The sequence below is a fragment of the Eschrichtius robustus genome, chromosome 5 (assembly GCF_028021215.1).
Source record: "Eschrichtius robustus isolate mEscRob2 chromosome 5, mEscRob2.pri, whole genome shotgun sequence".
Taxonomy (NCBI): domain Eukaryota; kingdom Metazoa; phylum Chordata; class Mammalia; order Artiodactyla; family Eschrichtiidae; genus Eschrichtius; species Eschrichtius robustus.
This window is the reverse complement of record NC_090828.1, coordinates 54,371,436-54,387,502: the sequence shown is the minus strand read 5'-3', so window position 1 is coordinate 54,387,502 and position 16,067 is coordinate 54,371,436. Positions and strand designations below refer to the sequence as shown.

Sequence of the window (16,067 nt, the reverse complement as noted above, 5' to 3'; positions counted from 1 at the left end):
CAGGTTAAAAATGAAGAAGATAATGATGGAGAAATACATGGATTCATTGTCTTCTTGCTGAACACACAAGAGGTGCAAACATGTGCAATTTAGGAAGCTCTTTTTCTGTTTGCATACATTTGCTGAGCAACTCAAACTGGTGAGGAAGCTACAAAATAAGTTAAACAAAAATAGCAGACAGGTAGTAATTAGAGCTATGTTATATGGCTTTCTATTTCGTTTAAATATCACCAAATAAAATGTAAAATAAAGAAAATACGTTATCTTTTGTTCTCTTAAAGAGAAAATTCAAAGCTACTTTGCTTCCTAACATTTACACAGCAACTAAAAATGTTTAATTCAGACAAGAGATACAGATCTAGTACTACACAGGATACAACAGTACTTGGGTCTAAAACAGTACACAATCCCTGTCAACAATAGTACACCAAAAAGAAAACGCTGTGATCCGTTGGTAAGATGGTATCCACAAGTAAGCACTTGTGTTCATCTATTTTTGTTCCACACTAGAATGTGCCCAGTTGGATTCCAGGATTATTTACAGACGTGTGAGGAAGACCCTAGTTTTCAAGTCTGTCAGGAAAATATTCCATATTGTTTCTAAGCCAGATCACACCCACGGAAAAATAGTCAGAAAATGATATATATGTGTGTGTATATATATATATATATATATATATATATATATATATATATATATATATATATATATATATATATATATTTTTTTTTTTTTTTTTTCCCTGACCAATACATTTGCAAGAAACTAAATATCTCTGATACACGAATTGTATGGGGTAGGGCAGGGGGAGGGACTAGGGAGATAAAGCTTCTGCTGCTCAGATTCCGAAATTATAGGAGCGGCCCCTAAAAGCACTCTTGAATCTAGCGACTTACTCTTTGGAGTTGGGGCTCAGGTGGTACGCTGCATTTTGCAGTTGGGTGGGACACTGCAACACCAAATGCTCAAATTGCTGAATCCTTTTGGCTTTCCTGCTCTACTTTCCTACTGGCCTCAACCGTCTGGGGGCTTGCAGACATTAGTACGGGGCGAAGAGGATGGAGGCGGGAGTGGCGCGGATGGGGCCGTGGCCGGGCCTCAGCAGAGCTGGAGGGATGGCTGGAGCCTGGAAGAGCGAGGCCGACGGCCGGGGTGGCAGAGACAGCGCGGAGGACACTGCCGCCGCTGCCGCCAGGGGCGAGGACAGGAAGGCCGGGGCCAAAGGCTTCATCATATCCTTCTGGAATGCAAGTTTTGCCTAATAGAGGGAGAAAACCAGGAGTGGGGTGGGGAGATTGTTTTGAATAACAGCAGCACAGATATTTTCATAAGTAAAAGAGAGACATTCAGAAGTCAAAATTTTAAAATCTTAACTCTCAGAAGTCAAGACATGATTATTTTCACAAAGCTGGTTTCAAAGCCTCTTGGCATACCTTTTCTTTGATTTGTTTCCATTTCAACTCTTTTCTGGTGGTCCTTGCCCCTGGGCACTAGGACAGAGGAAAGCCTCTCTGAATAGATACTGAAAGTATTTTATGCTGCTGCTCACAAGGAAAAAACAAACACACCCAGAAGGTTTCCTGCTTAGATTATGGAGCTCAATTCAAACTAATGACTTGTTTTAAACCACAGTGAGGCTTTTTGGAGAATATGCATTACCCTTTACTTCACCTCTTAAAAAAGCCGCACTGGGTTAGGTAACTGGAGTTTGGGACATTGGGGACCCATGAACAGTCATGAAAACGAAGTCAGTTTACACGGCTCTGGCCACTTAAAAAGTATTACTTGAAAAACTGCAGCTAACTCAAATTTGTCATTGGCAATGATTGTAAATGGGCTAGAAACTTTCTCTATTTAAAAGGAATCCCAAGGTGGAATCTTCCTGTGAAGTAAGAAATCAATCCTTAATCCCTCTCTTTTGCAATCAGGAGGAGCTTTGCAAGCTGGATTTGCTTAATGCGTATAATGCCTGCGTGCAGCATCGACTGAGCTTTGGAAAAACTGGAGGTAATGTTAGTATCGCCTTCAGCTGGCCAATCCCAGCTTTCAACCTCAGCAGAGCACCACGCTGGGCTGAGTCCCAGGGAGACTAGGAAATCCATCCATCTGGGTATTTATATGACATCTATTGGTGGAGCCCCTTAATGTTTTTACAAAGAAACTGAAAATAGCACATTTTGAGAGCAGGTAAGACAGGCTGACTATCAACATGCCTGCTAGACAGGGAAAGAGAGAGGAATACACACAGCCACTGTACTTTCTGGAGAAAGAGAGAAAGAGGTGGGGGGAACACCCCAGAAAGGAGGAGGATATTAAATAGATGGATTTTGTGTTTGGAAAGCAATCCCTTTCCCCAGGTTTAACATGTTCCAAGATTCCTCAGGCATCACTGCCCTTGTTCCTAAGCCTTTACTTTTCTGTATATGCTGAAGAAGGGAATCTCTTGAAAAGGTCCTGGTAAAGAGTAAGGTATTAGCCCTTAAAGAGGTTCAGTTTCTTTTTTTCTAAGGAAACTTTCTTCAAGGTGTCCTCCAGCAGGAACTAAGTTCATTCTAAAACTTCTCTCTATGAGGGCTATTTAAGTTCAAAACCCTTTCAGGACCAATTAGACCCTAGGCCCTCCTTACCCACAGTGCCTGCCCCAGCCAGCAAGGCTGCCCCACAAAAACAGACGAGTAGGCGAAGTGAACTTACTGCTAAAATGCTTGGGCTCCGCTGGAGTTTATTGTAAGGGCTGTACTTCGGCTTCAGTGGTTTCCCTGCAACTCGATCCTTATGCCTTCTGCTAGAAATGTGCTGAAAAAAGTTTGATGCATTAGCTGAATCTACATGTGAGTTTTATGCCATGTAAAATATATTCCCTAGGCAGAGGTAGTTGGTTCCTCCATTCCCAGTTCTAGGTCCATGGTTCCATGGTGGTGTGGGTAAGATCACCACACTCTCTACATTAAGACTTGCTCTTCACTCTATTGTAACACCTCTCTCCCTTTCCTTTCTCTGTAGCACTCCTCCGACTTTGCCTGGTATTACCACCGTGACTAATGAGTCTGTCTCCCTAAGCAGATTTTGGGTCCTTGGAAGACAGGCTGAACATTTACTATCTTAGAAGTTCCTGCTCAGCTGTAAGCTCCAGGTGACTGTTGTGCTCACTGGTCTCTAACACCAAGCCTAGAGCCTGACGTATAGTAATAGTAGGTGCACAGATATTTGGTACTTTTTCTTCCACATAGCACCTGTATGTTGTATACCATAGGCATCCTATAAAGTTAGGAAATTTAACTGTGAGCAAAGTGAGAACCATTATATAGATTAGGAGATACATAGTCAAAGGGTGACCCCAAGCGACGGTGACTACTAATTCAGGATACATTACCTGTTTGAGCTGAATTTCTGAATTAACGTGAACATCACAGATTTCACAATGAAATGTCTTGTTCTGTAGTCCTGACCCCTTACTGCCATTCTGCATCTTTAATCTTGATCCAGGTCTAGGATAGGACTTAATTGGACCAGCCCCATTACGAGCTTCAACCATGGTCTTGTGTTTAGATCCTAAGACAGAAAGAAACATATATTAAATAGCTATTTACGGACTATATGAAGCTCTTGAAAAGTTTATCTTCAGGCTGAACTTCCCAAGACTTTTTTTTAATGATGGTTTTAATGCTAATTATAGATTTAACACATTTTCACTGTAAAAAAATGGGAAACCATGAGTATATAATAAAGAAAATATAGAGAGGCATAAGAAAACAAACATTATCTCTGTTTTCACCTCCCAGAGATAACCACTGTTATCCTTTTAGTGTATTTCTTTTCAGCTTCTTTTTTTGGTATACTGAAAAGTGTATTTTCAAAATTGGGATCATGCTAATTAAATATCCCGAAAATTTCACATATCAAACCATATACATATTTTCTTATAATTACACTTTAATGGCTGAGTAATATATTCTATCATATTGGGACTATAATTCGCTCAACATTTCCCTACTGTGGAAATATTCAGTTGTTTCCATTTTTTTCTCTTAGAAGAAGTGTGTTGCAGTGAACATTGTGCATAGATATTTGTCTTCATTTCTGTCACTTCATCATAATGAGTTTTGGGAAGTATTAGATGCTTTTGAGAAAATAAAGAACAGAACAAGTTTTATCCCCAACCTACTTCTGCCTTGCTGTTTCTAAAGTTGTTATACCGTACATTTCTTAAAATCACTCCTTTGAATCAAAAAAGTACAGAAGACTGAAGAAACCTAATGTCTGAACAACAAAAGATAAGGTATTCTGATGGGAAAAGGTGGATCTTGTTATAAACGTTATTTAAATTTAAACGATAGATGCTGACCTGTGTTGTGTGCCTCTAGCTGTGACAGGGAGTTCACAGCCACTTTGCATAGTGAACAATAAAGTAACTTTTTGGCTTTTTCTTCTTCTGATTCAGAAACAGTACCAGGAGCTCCGTTTGTGCTCTTGGAGGGAGAAGTGGCTGCTCCGGGTGGCAGGGGTGTTGTACCAGGTTTGAGGAGAAATGAGACACCTTCAGAGCTTGATGCCTGACTGGAACTGCTGACTTTCAACTTCCCTTTATCTTCTAAGAGAGACACAGAGAGAGAATGTTAAGGCCTCATATACAATACAGACACAGACAAATTGACATAAAGGAATTAAAAATAGAAATCTGATTTCTAGATGTAGTTTTTTAAAAATTTTTATTTTATATTGGAGTGCAGTTGATTTATCAACACAATGTTGTGTTACTTTCAGGTGTACAGCAAAGTGATTCAGTTATACATATACATGTATCCATTCTTTTTCAGATTCTTTTCCCATATAGCTTATTACGGAATATCGAGTAGAGTTCCCTGTGCTCTACAGTAGGTCCTTGTTGGTTATCTATTTTATATGTAGTAGTGTGTATATGTTAATCCCAACCTCCTAATATATCTCTCCCTGACCCCCCTTTCCCCTTTGTTTTCTATGTGTAGTTTTTTTTTCCAGCGCAGATTTTAGTTCATTGAGCTTTATTGAAAAAGAACTCCATGGCATTGGTTTCTGTATCAGGTCACCCCAAGATCATGATGACTCACGAAAAATGACTTTGTTCTCCCATTTACAGCAGGTAACTTTCTGTCTGATATCCCTGAGTTGTAAATTATGTTCCTTTAATAGATAGGGAAATGAGCTACCTTCCAATCTGATTAAATGATATGATGGTAACATGAAATAAGACATGTAATGGTAGTTTCATTTGACTACTCATATTTTAATTATGTCATGAACATAAAGTTAAAATTCAATTTTTACACCAAGTTAAATTTTAACCTTCAGGTGTAGGGCAGAGGCGAGGGAAGAAACATGGTTAATTTTGGTTATGATTAGTTAAGTTTTTGCTGCTCTTTGAATGGCAATGTGATTTATCCAAAAGACAAGATTTAAAGATTCCATTCATTATACTTATTAATTACTGCCAGTCTGAATCATAAGTTTTAAATAATGACATTAACCACAAGCACTATATGAGGATTAGCCAAATCATTTACAGACATCTTGGCATTTTGATCATGTAGCTACTAAATGTTTATAATCCTTGAGGCCCATGTGCAGGCTCTAAGACGGGTCACAGTGACTTTAACAGAATCTAACACTTCACGGTTCATCTGCTATTCAAGACAGGCTCTGTTCAGTGGCTCCTTTGGGAAAGAAGCTGGAACTTCTAAGGCAACTGCAAAATCCATCACAAGTTTAATCCTAGTAGAGCCTTGCTCTTAGAAAATGTCTGTAGGTATGCTGATAAACTCTCATTAAGACAGAAAGGAGGACTTCCCTGGTGGCGAAGTGGTTAAGAATCTGCCTGCCAATGCAGGGTACACAGGTTGGCTCACTGGTCCGGGAAGATCCCACATGCCGCGGAGCAGCTAAGCCCGTGCGCCACAGCTACTGAGCCTGCGCTCTAGAGCCCATGAGCCATAACTACCGAGCCCACGTGCCACAACTACTGAAGCCCACGCACCTAGAGCCCGTGCTCTGCGACAAGAGAAGCCACTGCAATGAGAAGCCCGCGCACCGCACCAAAGAGTAGCCCCCGCTCGCTGCAACTAGAGAAAGCCCACGTGCAGTAATGAAGACCCAATGCAGCCAAAAATAAATAAATAAATTAATTAAAAGAAGAAAAAAAAAGAAAGGGAATTAAAACTGAAAATTTATTTGTTAATTGCTCTAGCTAATTTGGAACCATGTACCATGGACCTGGATGACCAAGAGGGAGGGAATGACGAGGGAAACAGCAGTGAGGTTCTGCGTGTCTCTTCTCTATGTGGGGCAAACCAATGCTTTCACACACATCAGAAGTGAGGGGAGATCATAATTTTACTTAATTGATTTAGGGATCAGCAGTTGATTTCCATCCCTTTTTCCAAGCTGGATCCATCCATGTCAAGACTGGACATAGCAGGGATACTATAGATGAATTCCAGGTCTGGGTGGTGTTTGGAATAAAGGAATATTCAGATCCCTTTTAATCCTTGGTTTTCACAATCTATATTCCTTTTCAGCAAGTTTATTAAAACTTCAGGACGCCACAAAGTATGATGGAAAAGATCTCAGACTTTTACTAAACTGACCTCAATAGTATGAGAGAAAGAAGTAAAATCATTCTTCCTAAATGGTAGTAGTAAGTAAATTAGATTGAAGATTATTTCAGGCCTGGTACTCTCTTATCTATAAGGATCCCTCAGACTGAATCTGCAATTTTATAGAACTCACAAAGCAGCAAAATAATTCAGTAATCTTAAGATTTGTCCCTATGGAATTGCTCAGTTTTTTGTGATGGAATCTTAAGTTATTGCATAGCAAAATCTTTCCTGGCTTCAAGCATTTCATAAGATATTTTATATAAATTCGATCTAAAGAATCTGACATGTTTTAGATATTTACTCAGTCTTTTACTCATATCACTATTTTAATGTCCCTTATGTTGATCTCTCTCCTATACTCTTATATAGAATTTTATAATTTACAAAGTGCTATCACTTACATTATCCTTTTATCTCTTACAACTTGTGACTTGTGAAAAAGTTTCAAAAAACTTGTGAAAAAGATAAGGCTGACAACGATTATTCCTACCTTAAAAATGTGGAAACTGAGGCTCATCAATATTAAATAATGTCCCACAGATTAGTAAGTAGCATAAATGAGCATGATATTTTCTCTAACTATTCACCATGTAATGTATTAATCTTCCTGCACAAAGAGAGGACTTCGTATGGCATTAACATTATAAAAGGCATACATTATTCACCTGGAGATGTGAAAAAGCTGTTGCTTTGTTTTACTATTATAGTTTAGTTTTAAAGCATATTTGCCTTAAATGAAAATACCTACACTATTCAACAATCATCTGATTCAGGTTACATTGAGAAGACGACAGAATTGTATCTTTTTCTCTATATCCCTATTTCTTTAAGAAAAAATACACAGATTTCCTTTTTACATCTCCTTTTCAAAAGAGGTCATTTACTCATTAACAAATGCATATTAATAATATGCTAATTGCTGACAATGTGCTAGACACCGAAGAGGATAGTAAATAAAGTAGGTGTAGACTTTAAGAAAGTAATAGTTTAGCAGAGGAAATGGATGGTCATTCAGATATCTCTGATTTATTATAGAAACTGGCAAGAGGCATGAGAGCATAGAATTGGAAGTAATTACCTTTGGTTAGGAAGAAAGACATTTTTCATAAAGGAAGTAGCATTCTGTCTAGGTTTTGAAGACGGGTTTTGAAGATCAGATTTAGATAAGTATAGAATAGGGTGAAAAGGAGTAGGAAGTGAATGGCTAGAAGTGGACATGTGAGGAAATGCTTAGGTGTTAGAAAGCTTGGGGTTTGCTGGTGAATACCTGGTAGGTGAGGATAGAAGATGGCAACAGGTGTAATGGGAGATACTATTATAAAGATGGACTGACAGTGTCAGAAGGCAGAGAATATTTTAAAACTAATAAAGTAGATACTAAGGGTAGCTGGTTTCCTTTTAAAAAATATTAAGAGGTGTGGAGTGATTAAGATTTACATGATTTAACATTTAGATAAATTATGTTTTAGTTTTTATGCCCTGGATAGGTCAGAGTCTTAATCTTTGAGAATATTAGGAACGTATTTTGACTTTGGAAATGTGTAAATGGCTCCATCATATGCAGGTAATTCTGCTACTGGATTGATACTAGATAGTCAATAAGACTGATCCTAAAATCAGGAAAGTCCCTGATGCAATAATTTATTTAAATTGTGTCATTCTTTCTGGATCTGTAAACTTATAAGCATCAAAGCCTAATTTTATTATTTCTCATTTTAATTGTTTGATATTTTTATCAAAGTCCATTATATTATTTCGCTTCCCTTAGTGGCATTTTTAAAGCCTTTTTATTTTGTGTATTTGGAAGTTTAATTAATGTACTGTTTACTTCTGTTTCTTTTAATAAAGATGCATGTCATCTGGAACTTCTGGTTAATATGAATTCCATTTTCAAGTATTCCCTCACCTAATGTTAATTAGCAGGTCTTCTGAGAGTCTTAATTATTTCCTGATTACTCAAACACCTTTTCTAAGGTTTTATCCGACAGGATATTGAAGCAAAATTTGCTAAGCTACATCAGAATTTCCCTTTGTAACAAATATCCATAATTTATTCATCCAAGTGAATTTAGTTCTTCAAAGTAGCCTTCTTGGGAGGTCCCACTCTGACTCACTTATTTTCCAAAGCGCTAAACATTTTGAAAATCTCTCTTTTTGGAACTGTTTTCATATCCAGTTGATAAACCAGGTGAAGGAAGTCCACTTTCAATATTTATGTGTCACTCTTATTTTTTACTCCAAAAATTTTACTCAGATTAACCCAGCTTTTAGCACTATTTCACTCAAATACAGCCTCAGAGCACTAATACCCTAACACAGAAGATGAAAAGAACATGCCAGAAGTCTGAAAGCAGTTTTCAGAAACTAATCCTGTTGGTAAACAGAAGAGTCATGTCCATTCATAGGTCTTAACTTTAAAAACAATTAAAATAATATTCTAACCACATCATAGATCTTATTTTGAAGTAGAACTTTGGAAGCTATAATCAAATTTTGATTTCACTTATGAAGTTTACTCTTGATTTAATGTTATCAATATAAGAAGTCTTTTCTAATCAGGTTTCAACAGTTTACTAACAGATACATATTTTACACAATAAACTTATGCTTGAATAGAAAATAAAGTCAGACAAACATTTAAAAAAATTAAAATCACCCATGATTCTATCATCTAAAATAAAAGTCAACAAACTTTTTCTGCAAAGCACCAGATGGTAAATATAGTGGGCTTTGTACGCCATACTGTCTCTGTTTCAACTTTGTACTGAACTTTGGTATTACAGTAGGAAAGCAGCTACTTGCACATGTGATTCAATAAAATCTTTTTACAAAAAATAGGCAGCAGGCTAGACTTAGCCTGCAGGTAGTAGTTTGCCAATCCTTGACCTGGAATGATTATGTTTTGATATCTATTACTCCACACTATTTTTTAAACAACAGTATATATGAATAGACAGAAACATAATATTCTGTAACTAACATTTGTTGTTTAGAAATAAATCAAGAATATCTTTCCATGTCAATAAATGTAGATAGAATTGGATCATGATTTATAAAACCAAATGATATTTACTTATATGGCTGTACTATAATTTATTCAACAAATCTTTTGATGTTTGGGTTATTTCTGGTTTGCACTTTTACTAATGTTAAAAAGATACTGAGTGGGACTTCTATTGCCTCCATTTCATTCCCCCGTCAGACAACTTCAGGCCTTGGTGATCTGCCCCTCATACTAGGTGAGGTAGAGGAAAGGAAGGTTGGAGAGAGATGGGGCTGGGAATGGTTAGAACTCAAAGAACCTGCAACCTCAGTTTGGCATGGCTGAATGGGTTTTCTTTGGGTCAACAGGACATCTTGAAAGGTGGCCAGGCTTGAACCATGTTATTGGTACAGACACAAGAAGGCTGATGACCAGGACCCTGGCAGCAAGAGCCTGAGGAGTGGTGGGGACTGAGGAAGGACTGGAGGAACCACATGAAGACCTTACACATGGTCCTTGAGAAGCATCTGGACACCTACCATGCAGAAGGCATCAATGATAGTTCTTATGTACAACAACATTTGCCCTCCCCCCTTCCAATTACTTCTCCTATCCCTAAAAATTGGAAAGGGCAAGAATCAGAAATGATATGATGGGGAAGAAAGAAAGGGCGGGTTATGCCTCTTCCCGTGGTCCAACCTGAGCCAGGAGGAAGGGAGTATGCAACTGGGTAAGAGCCTAAAGTTTCTAATAAGACCGGACTTTCTGATGTCTGACAGTGTCTTTGAGGAATGAGAAAGGAAGATTCAACAGAGTATCTAGGCAATCATATTTGTACTCTGCTGAATTCACATATATTCAATAAACCATTTATATAAACAGCATTGTGTACAGACATCTCTGTACACTTGCCTGATAGTTTCCTCAGGACCTAAACTTTGAGGAGAAATTGCTGGGTCAGAAAGCATGTACATTTTTGAGCTTGTGATGCACATTGCCAAATTGCCCTACAGATGGTTATACAAGTTAATACTCTTAGAGCTTTGTAAGAGATTGCTGGCTTCCCTGTACCTTTACCAGCCTAAACGTCCATTGTTTTTGCCAATCTGACAGATGTAATACAGTATCTCACTGCCAGTTTGATTTACATTTATTTTTATACTAAACAGATTTGAATACCTTTTCATAAGATTAATGATGATTTGTGTTTCAAAGTAATTTTTTAAAAAATTCTTAATTCTAAAAGGGAACAAAACTCTTGAACTAAATGCATTTTTGGAAGTTAAAATTTTTACACTAGATAAGTAAACTTTACCATAATAACAAGCTTCCTTTTATACACAACTAATATATATATGTGTGTGTGTGTATTCTATTCAAGTATAGTTGATTTACAATGTTGTGTTAATTTCAGGTGTCCAGCAAACTGATTCAGTCATACATACATATATATCTATTCCTTTTCAGATTCTTTTCCCTTATAGGTTATTACAAAATATTGAGTATAGTTCCTTGTGCTGGACAGTAGGTCCTCATTGGTTATCTATTTTACATATAGTAGTGTGTATATGTTAATCTCAAACTCCTAGTTTATCCCCCCTTTTCCCTTTGGTAACCATTAGTTTGTTTTCTACGTCTGTATACACAACTAATACTGTTAAGTTGGTTGGAGCATGGTTCTTAGAAGCTGAATTCAGGGGCTTGATCCTTATTTCAAGAAGTTTGCTTTTATATAGAACAAAAAAAATGGCCGAATAGCTGCTCCAGGCAGTTATATCTTAGAGTGATAGTAAAAGCAGCAATAATAATCACAAGTTAATAGCTGACACTAATTGAATATGCACTATAGACCAAGCAGTATGGTAAGAACTTATATTCATTATCTCCCTTGTTTTTCATACACTCTAATGAGGTAGACATTTTACTATCTGTACCTTTTTATTTCTTTCTTATTGAGGTATAACTTATATACTGTAAGGTACATAAATTTTAATGAATTTATACATAGGTATACATTTGTGTAAACATAGATATAAAGAAAATATAAGATATTGATATATAAGATATAAAGATATAGAATGTTTCTACCACCCTAGAAGGCTCCATTGAGCCCCCAATCAGTTGATACTCCCCCTCTCCTCAAAGATAACCACCATTCTTATCTCTATCAATTTAGATCAGTTTTGCCTATTTTTGAACTTCATATAAATGGAATCACCCAGTATATATTATTTTATGCCTGGCTTCTTTCACACAACATTATGTCTATGAGATTCACCCATATTGTTGCACATAGAAGTTTGTATTTTTCCTAATGGCTGGATAGTATACATTGTATGACTATGCCACAATTTATTTATCTACTTTACTACTGATGAGCATTTGAAATGTTTCAGTTTTCAGTTTTTGCTATATTGAGTAATGCTACTATAAATATTCTTATACATGTTTTTGGTAGACATAGATACTCATTTATGTTATCTATATCTATGTCTATATAGATATATATATCTTTAGTAGATTCTGAAGAGTTTTCCAAAATGGTAGTACTGATTTATATTTCTACCAGCAATGTGTGAGAATACCAATTGTTCCACATTTGCTCTAACAAATAGTATCAGTGTTTTCAGTCCTTTTGATTTTAGCAGTTCTGGTGGAGTTGTGGTGGTTCAACCAACCTTCTTTTGGTTTTAATTTGTATTTCCCTAATGACTAATGATATGGAACACCTTTGCATATTTTTATAGGCTAATTGTATATCGTCTTTTGTGAAGTGCTTGGTCAAATCTTTAGCCCATTTTTTAAAAAGTAGATTCTCAGCTTTTTTCTTATTGATTTATAGGAATTCTTTATATAGTCCAAACAAGAGTCCTTTGTCACATACATGTGTTACAAATCATCTCCCAGGTAGTGGTATGCTTTTCTCTCTCAAAATGTATTGTAACTACAATTGTTCAAAAAGAAAAACAACCAAGGCTTGGACAGATTAAGTTAATTCCCACAGGTCACTGAATTACTAAATGGTAGAGCATGGATTCAAATACAGTCTTCTGAATCCTGAGCCGGTGCTTCTTACTGCTCTTCTGTTTTGGGGAGTAGAGACTAAGAATGCTCTATCTCAGTAACACTTTCTTGAAGGCCTGACACTGTTGAATAAAGCTGAGTGGATGGTATTATCTTTGTATATCTTTGTTAAATGATGCCATGCAAAGCATAGCACATTATAGGCAAAACTTGCTGAGAACCAGACAAATAAATGTTTTAATACAGTTTCTTTAAGGTTGCAACTTTGCATGTAACCTAGGAAAGCAAAAGACAGTAGCTTTTAAAGAAGGCATTTCAAGCAAAAATTTGCTTAGGTGTTTTTTCTTTGAGTTCTCACTTCTTGGCTAATTTCCCAACAAAGAAGGTCTCTGATTCTCTATGTGAAGTAAAAATTTCCTTGCATTTTTGCTTTTGATAACACATGTCTTGACTTATCAAGCTGTACAAATTACAACTACTAAAAGATATCATTTTCTGCCACTGAGAAATGGCAAAGATTTAAAAATTGTAAGCGAGGGGAAGATAAGATAGAGCACCTGCTTGACGGGAGTGTAAAGCAGCATAACCATTCTGAGACATATGTGAAGTTCATACCATTTCACCAAGTAAGTCCCATCTAAGAATATATCATAAGCAAATAACCATCTATCTATGCAACAAATTTAATAATTATTGCATACCTGTGATGTGGTATACACTATTCTAGGCTCTGAAGTTAGAGGTGAAAATATATGTGTATAATATATACCAAATCTTTGACTCAATGAAATTAATTATCTAGTGGGAAAGGCAGAAAAGTATATATGTATATTTACACATATACACATATGCTTTTGTTATATATACATTTATAAAATATGTTAAATATATATAAGCATGTATAAAACATGTTTATATTTTACATATTATATATAATCATAAAATTATATATAAAATATATGTGTATAATATATACATATATGTATATATCATATATATACATATATGATATATATGTATATATGTGTGTAACACATACATATATATGCATATATGTGTGTGTGTGTGTATATATATATATATATATAGTCTCATCGTATTAAGTGTGTTAAGAAGAAAAATAAAGCATGGTATGGTAATAGAGTCAGTTCAAGCCTGTCTGAAGAGGTAATATTTGACAGACACTTGAATGAAATAACAGGAATTCTGGGAAGAAGAGCATTCCAGGAAGAAAGCATAGCAAGTACAAAAACCTTGAAATGAAACAAGCAAGATCAAGGTGAGTGGGAAGAGGGTGAATGCAGGCTGTGAGGTGAAGGAGCTGACCAGGGGTGAGATCACATACAGTCTGGTAAAGCATGAGAGAAATCTGGATGTAATCTGTGATTTCTGAGATTTCTGAGGGAGGAGAGAGAGGTGATCTGAGTCACGTTTTCATAAGATCATTTTGACTGCTATGTGGAGAAGAGCTTGTGCAAGAATAACCACATGGAGATGAGTTTGGAGCCTAATGTAGCTGTCCACAGGGAGCCGATGGTGGCTTGGACCAGGGTGGTAGTAGAAAACTGAGCAGTACATTCAGGATATATTTGTGGGTAGAAACAACCAGACTTACCGACTGATTAGATGTGGGGTATCAGAGAAAGAGAGGAATCAAGGATTACTACCAAGGTTTTGCCATGAACACTTGGTGAATGGTGGTGGTATCATTCACTGAGATTAGAGATAATGGTATTTAGGATGGTAACCAAACTTCCTGGTCTGTCAGCCAGGAAAACTTGGCTATGCCTAATTCCATTCCTGACTAATAAACCTCAAGCAAGTGACTCAAGTGATTGGTGCCTTAATCTGAAAACGTGCCAAATACTACCATTTTCTCCTTGGGCTCTAAGAACCAAGAAGATCGTAAAGGTGAGGCAAGGGCTTCAGGTGGATGACACAATGAAAGGTAATAGCTTGGGGGCCTAAGCTCAAGTGACTCACGGTTAATGCTAATGAGATCAAGGTCATGGGTTCTGTTCCATACTCAGGGGCTGTGGATATCTAAATCCGTGTCTTTTGACTGAAAAAAAAATGTGTACCAGTCTTTACAAGTAAATCACCACAACTGGACAATCTGAGCTCACACCCCAGGCCCTAAAGCAATGATTAAAATTTTTAATTTTTTAGGAGCAATATTATTCATTCATTTGCATATTATTTTTATCATTATGATTTTAAAAGACATAAATTTTGAATAGAGTTTTAATATGTGTATTTTGCTTTCAGTGAAAATGCAACAGGTTTTCTGTTTATTGTGTAATCATCTACCATTTGTCAGAGAGTTTTCGAAAAGCTATGAGCCTTGTTCACTGTCACCTACCAACGTCTTTCCAAGATAAGCGTTCCAGAATATCAAAGAGTTCCAAAACTTGAGAAAAGTGCTCAGGAAACCAAGGCTACAATTTCAAGAGAATCATACTTTGTGCTTTCTGAGGTCACTGAAGGATACTGCTTGTCAGTTTTTACAATAATTTTCCTTTTTATACTTAGTATTGTACTAAAAGGATTAGGCAACAGAGACACGCAGTGAAAGGACTGCTGGTCATATTCTTTCCTGTTTTCGCAAGCACCTTGTCTAGCATCTCATTATTATTTCAAAAAACAAGGCAATGCCCAGATTACTGCTCAACACTCATTAGAGCAAGTTAGTTCACTTTGATGCGGAATTCTGAAATCATTCTCTTCTGCTTTATCTTCCTACTTTCTCAGTAATGAGAAATTAATGGGTGTCAGTCAGAGGACCTACCTACCTTTTTTTTTTTTTAATCTACTACTATTATTATTTTTTTAGGGTCTTCAGTTGCTGCACTCGGGATCTTTCCGTTGAGGTGTGCGGGCTTCTCTCTAGTTGTGGCGTGTGGGTTCTGTAGTTGTGGCACGTGGGCTCTAGAGCGCACAGGCTTAGTTGCCCAGTGGCACGTGGGATCTTAGTTCCCTGACCAGGGATCGAACCCGCGTCCCCTGCATTGGAAGGCAGATTCTTAACCACTGGAACACCAGGGAAGTCCCCAGAGGACCTACTTTCTTAGCGTGGTCTTGCGAGGAATGAAGCTGAAAAGCCCATGGGGCTCTGCACCAGACAAAGAAACACTGCAAACCTGTATGTATGTCAACTCGTGTGCTGCAGAAGACTTCTTAAGCCTTTGCTTCACTTGTCTCCTCCTTATCTACACTTTGACACAGTACAAGTGATAGAAACCACTAACTGATGACAGATATTTTAAAGTTTAAGGTAGAATTCTACTAAGATAGGTAATGGATTTGCAGGGGCAAAATAAAGCAGCAGCACATGAGCTGCAAGATGAATAAGCCTGTTTGGTACCTTGGAGTTCTTTGCAAAACAAAATGTAATTAGAGATGTATGGATGCTAGAGCATCATCGCTA

General features: G+C 36.9%; 1 protein-coding gene across 5 annotated transcripts in view; it reads right to left on the bottom strand.

Moving 5' to 3' along the window:
* Positions 1 to 768: 768 nt before the first annotated feature.
* Positions 769 to 16,067, bottom strand: part of ZNF385B (zinc finger protein 385B) — a 317,444-nt gene continuing 302,145 nt past the window's right edge. For all 5 annotated transcript variants that reach the window (XM_068543878.1, XM_068543879.1, XM_068543880.1 and 2 more), the window contains 4 exons: positions 4,347 to 4,592; positions 3,375 to 3,553; positions 2,696 to 2,797; positions 769 to 1,259 (listed from right to left, as the gene is read on the bottom strand). In XM_068543878.1, the coding sequence (XP_068399979.1) occupies positions 1,041 to 1,259; positions 2,696 to 2,797; positions 3,375 to 3,553; positions 4,347 to 4,592 (746 nt within the window). In that variant the 3' untranslated portion in view covers positions 769 to 1,040. The remainder of the gene's footprint in view (positions 1,260 to 2,695; positions 2,798 to 3,374; positions 3,554 to 4,346; positions 4,593 to 16,067) is intronic.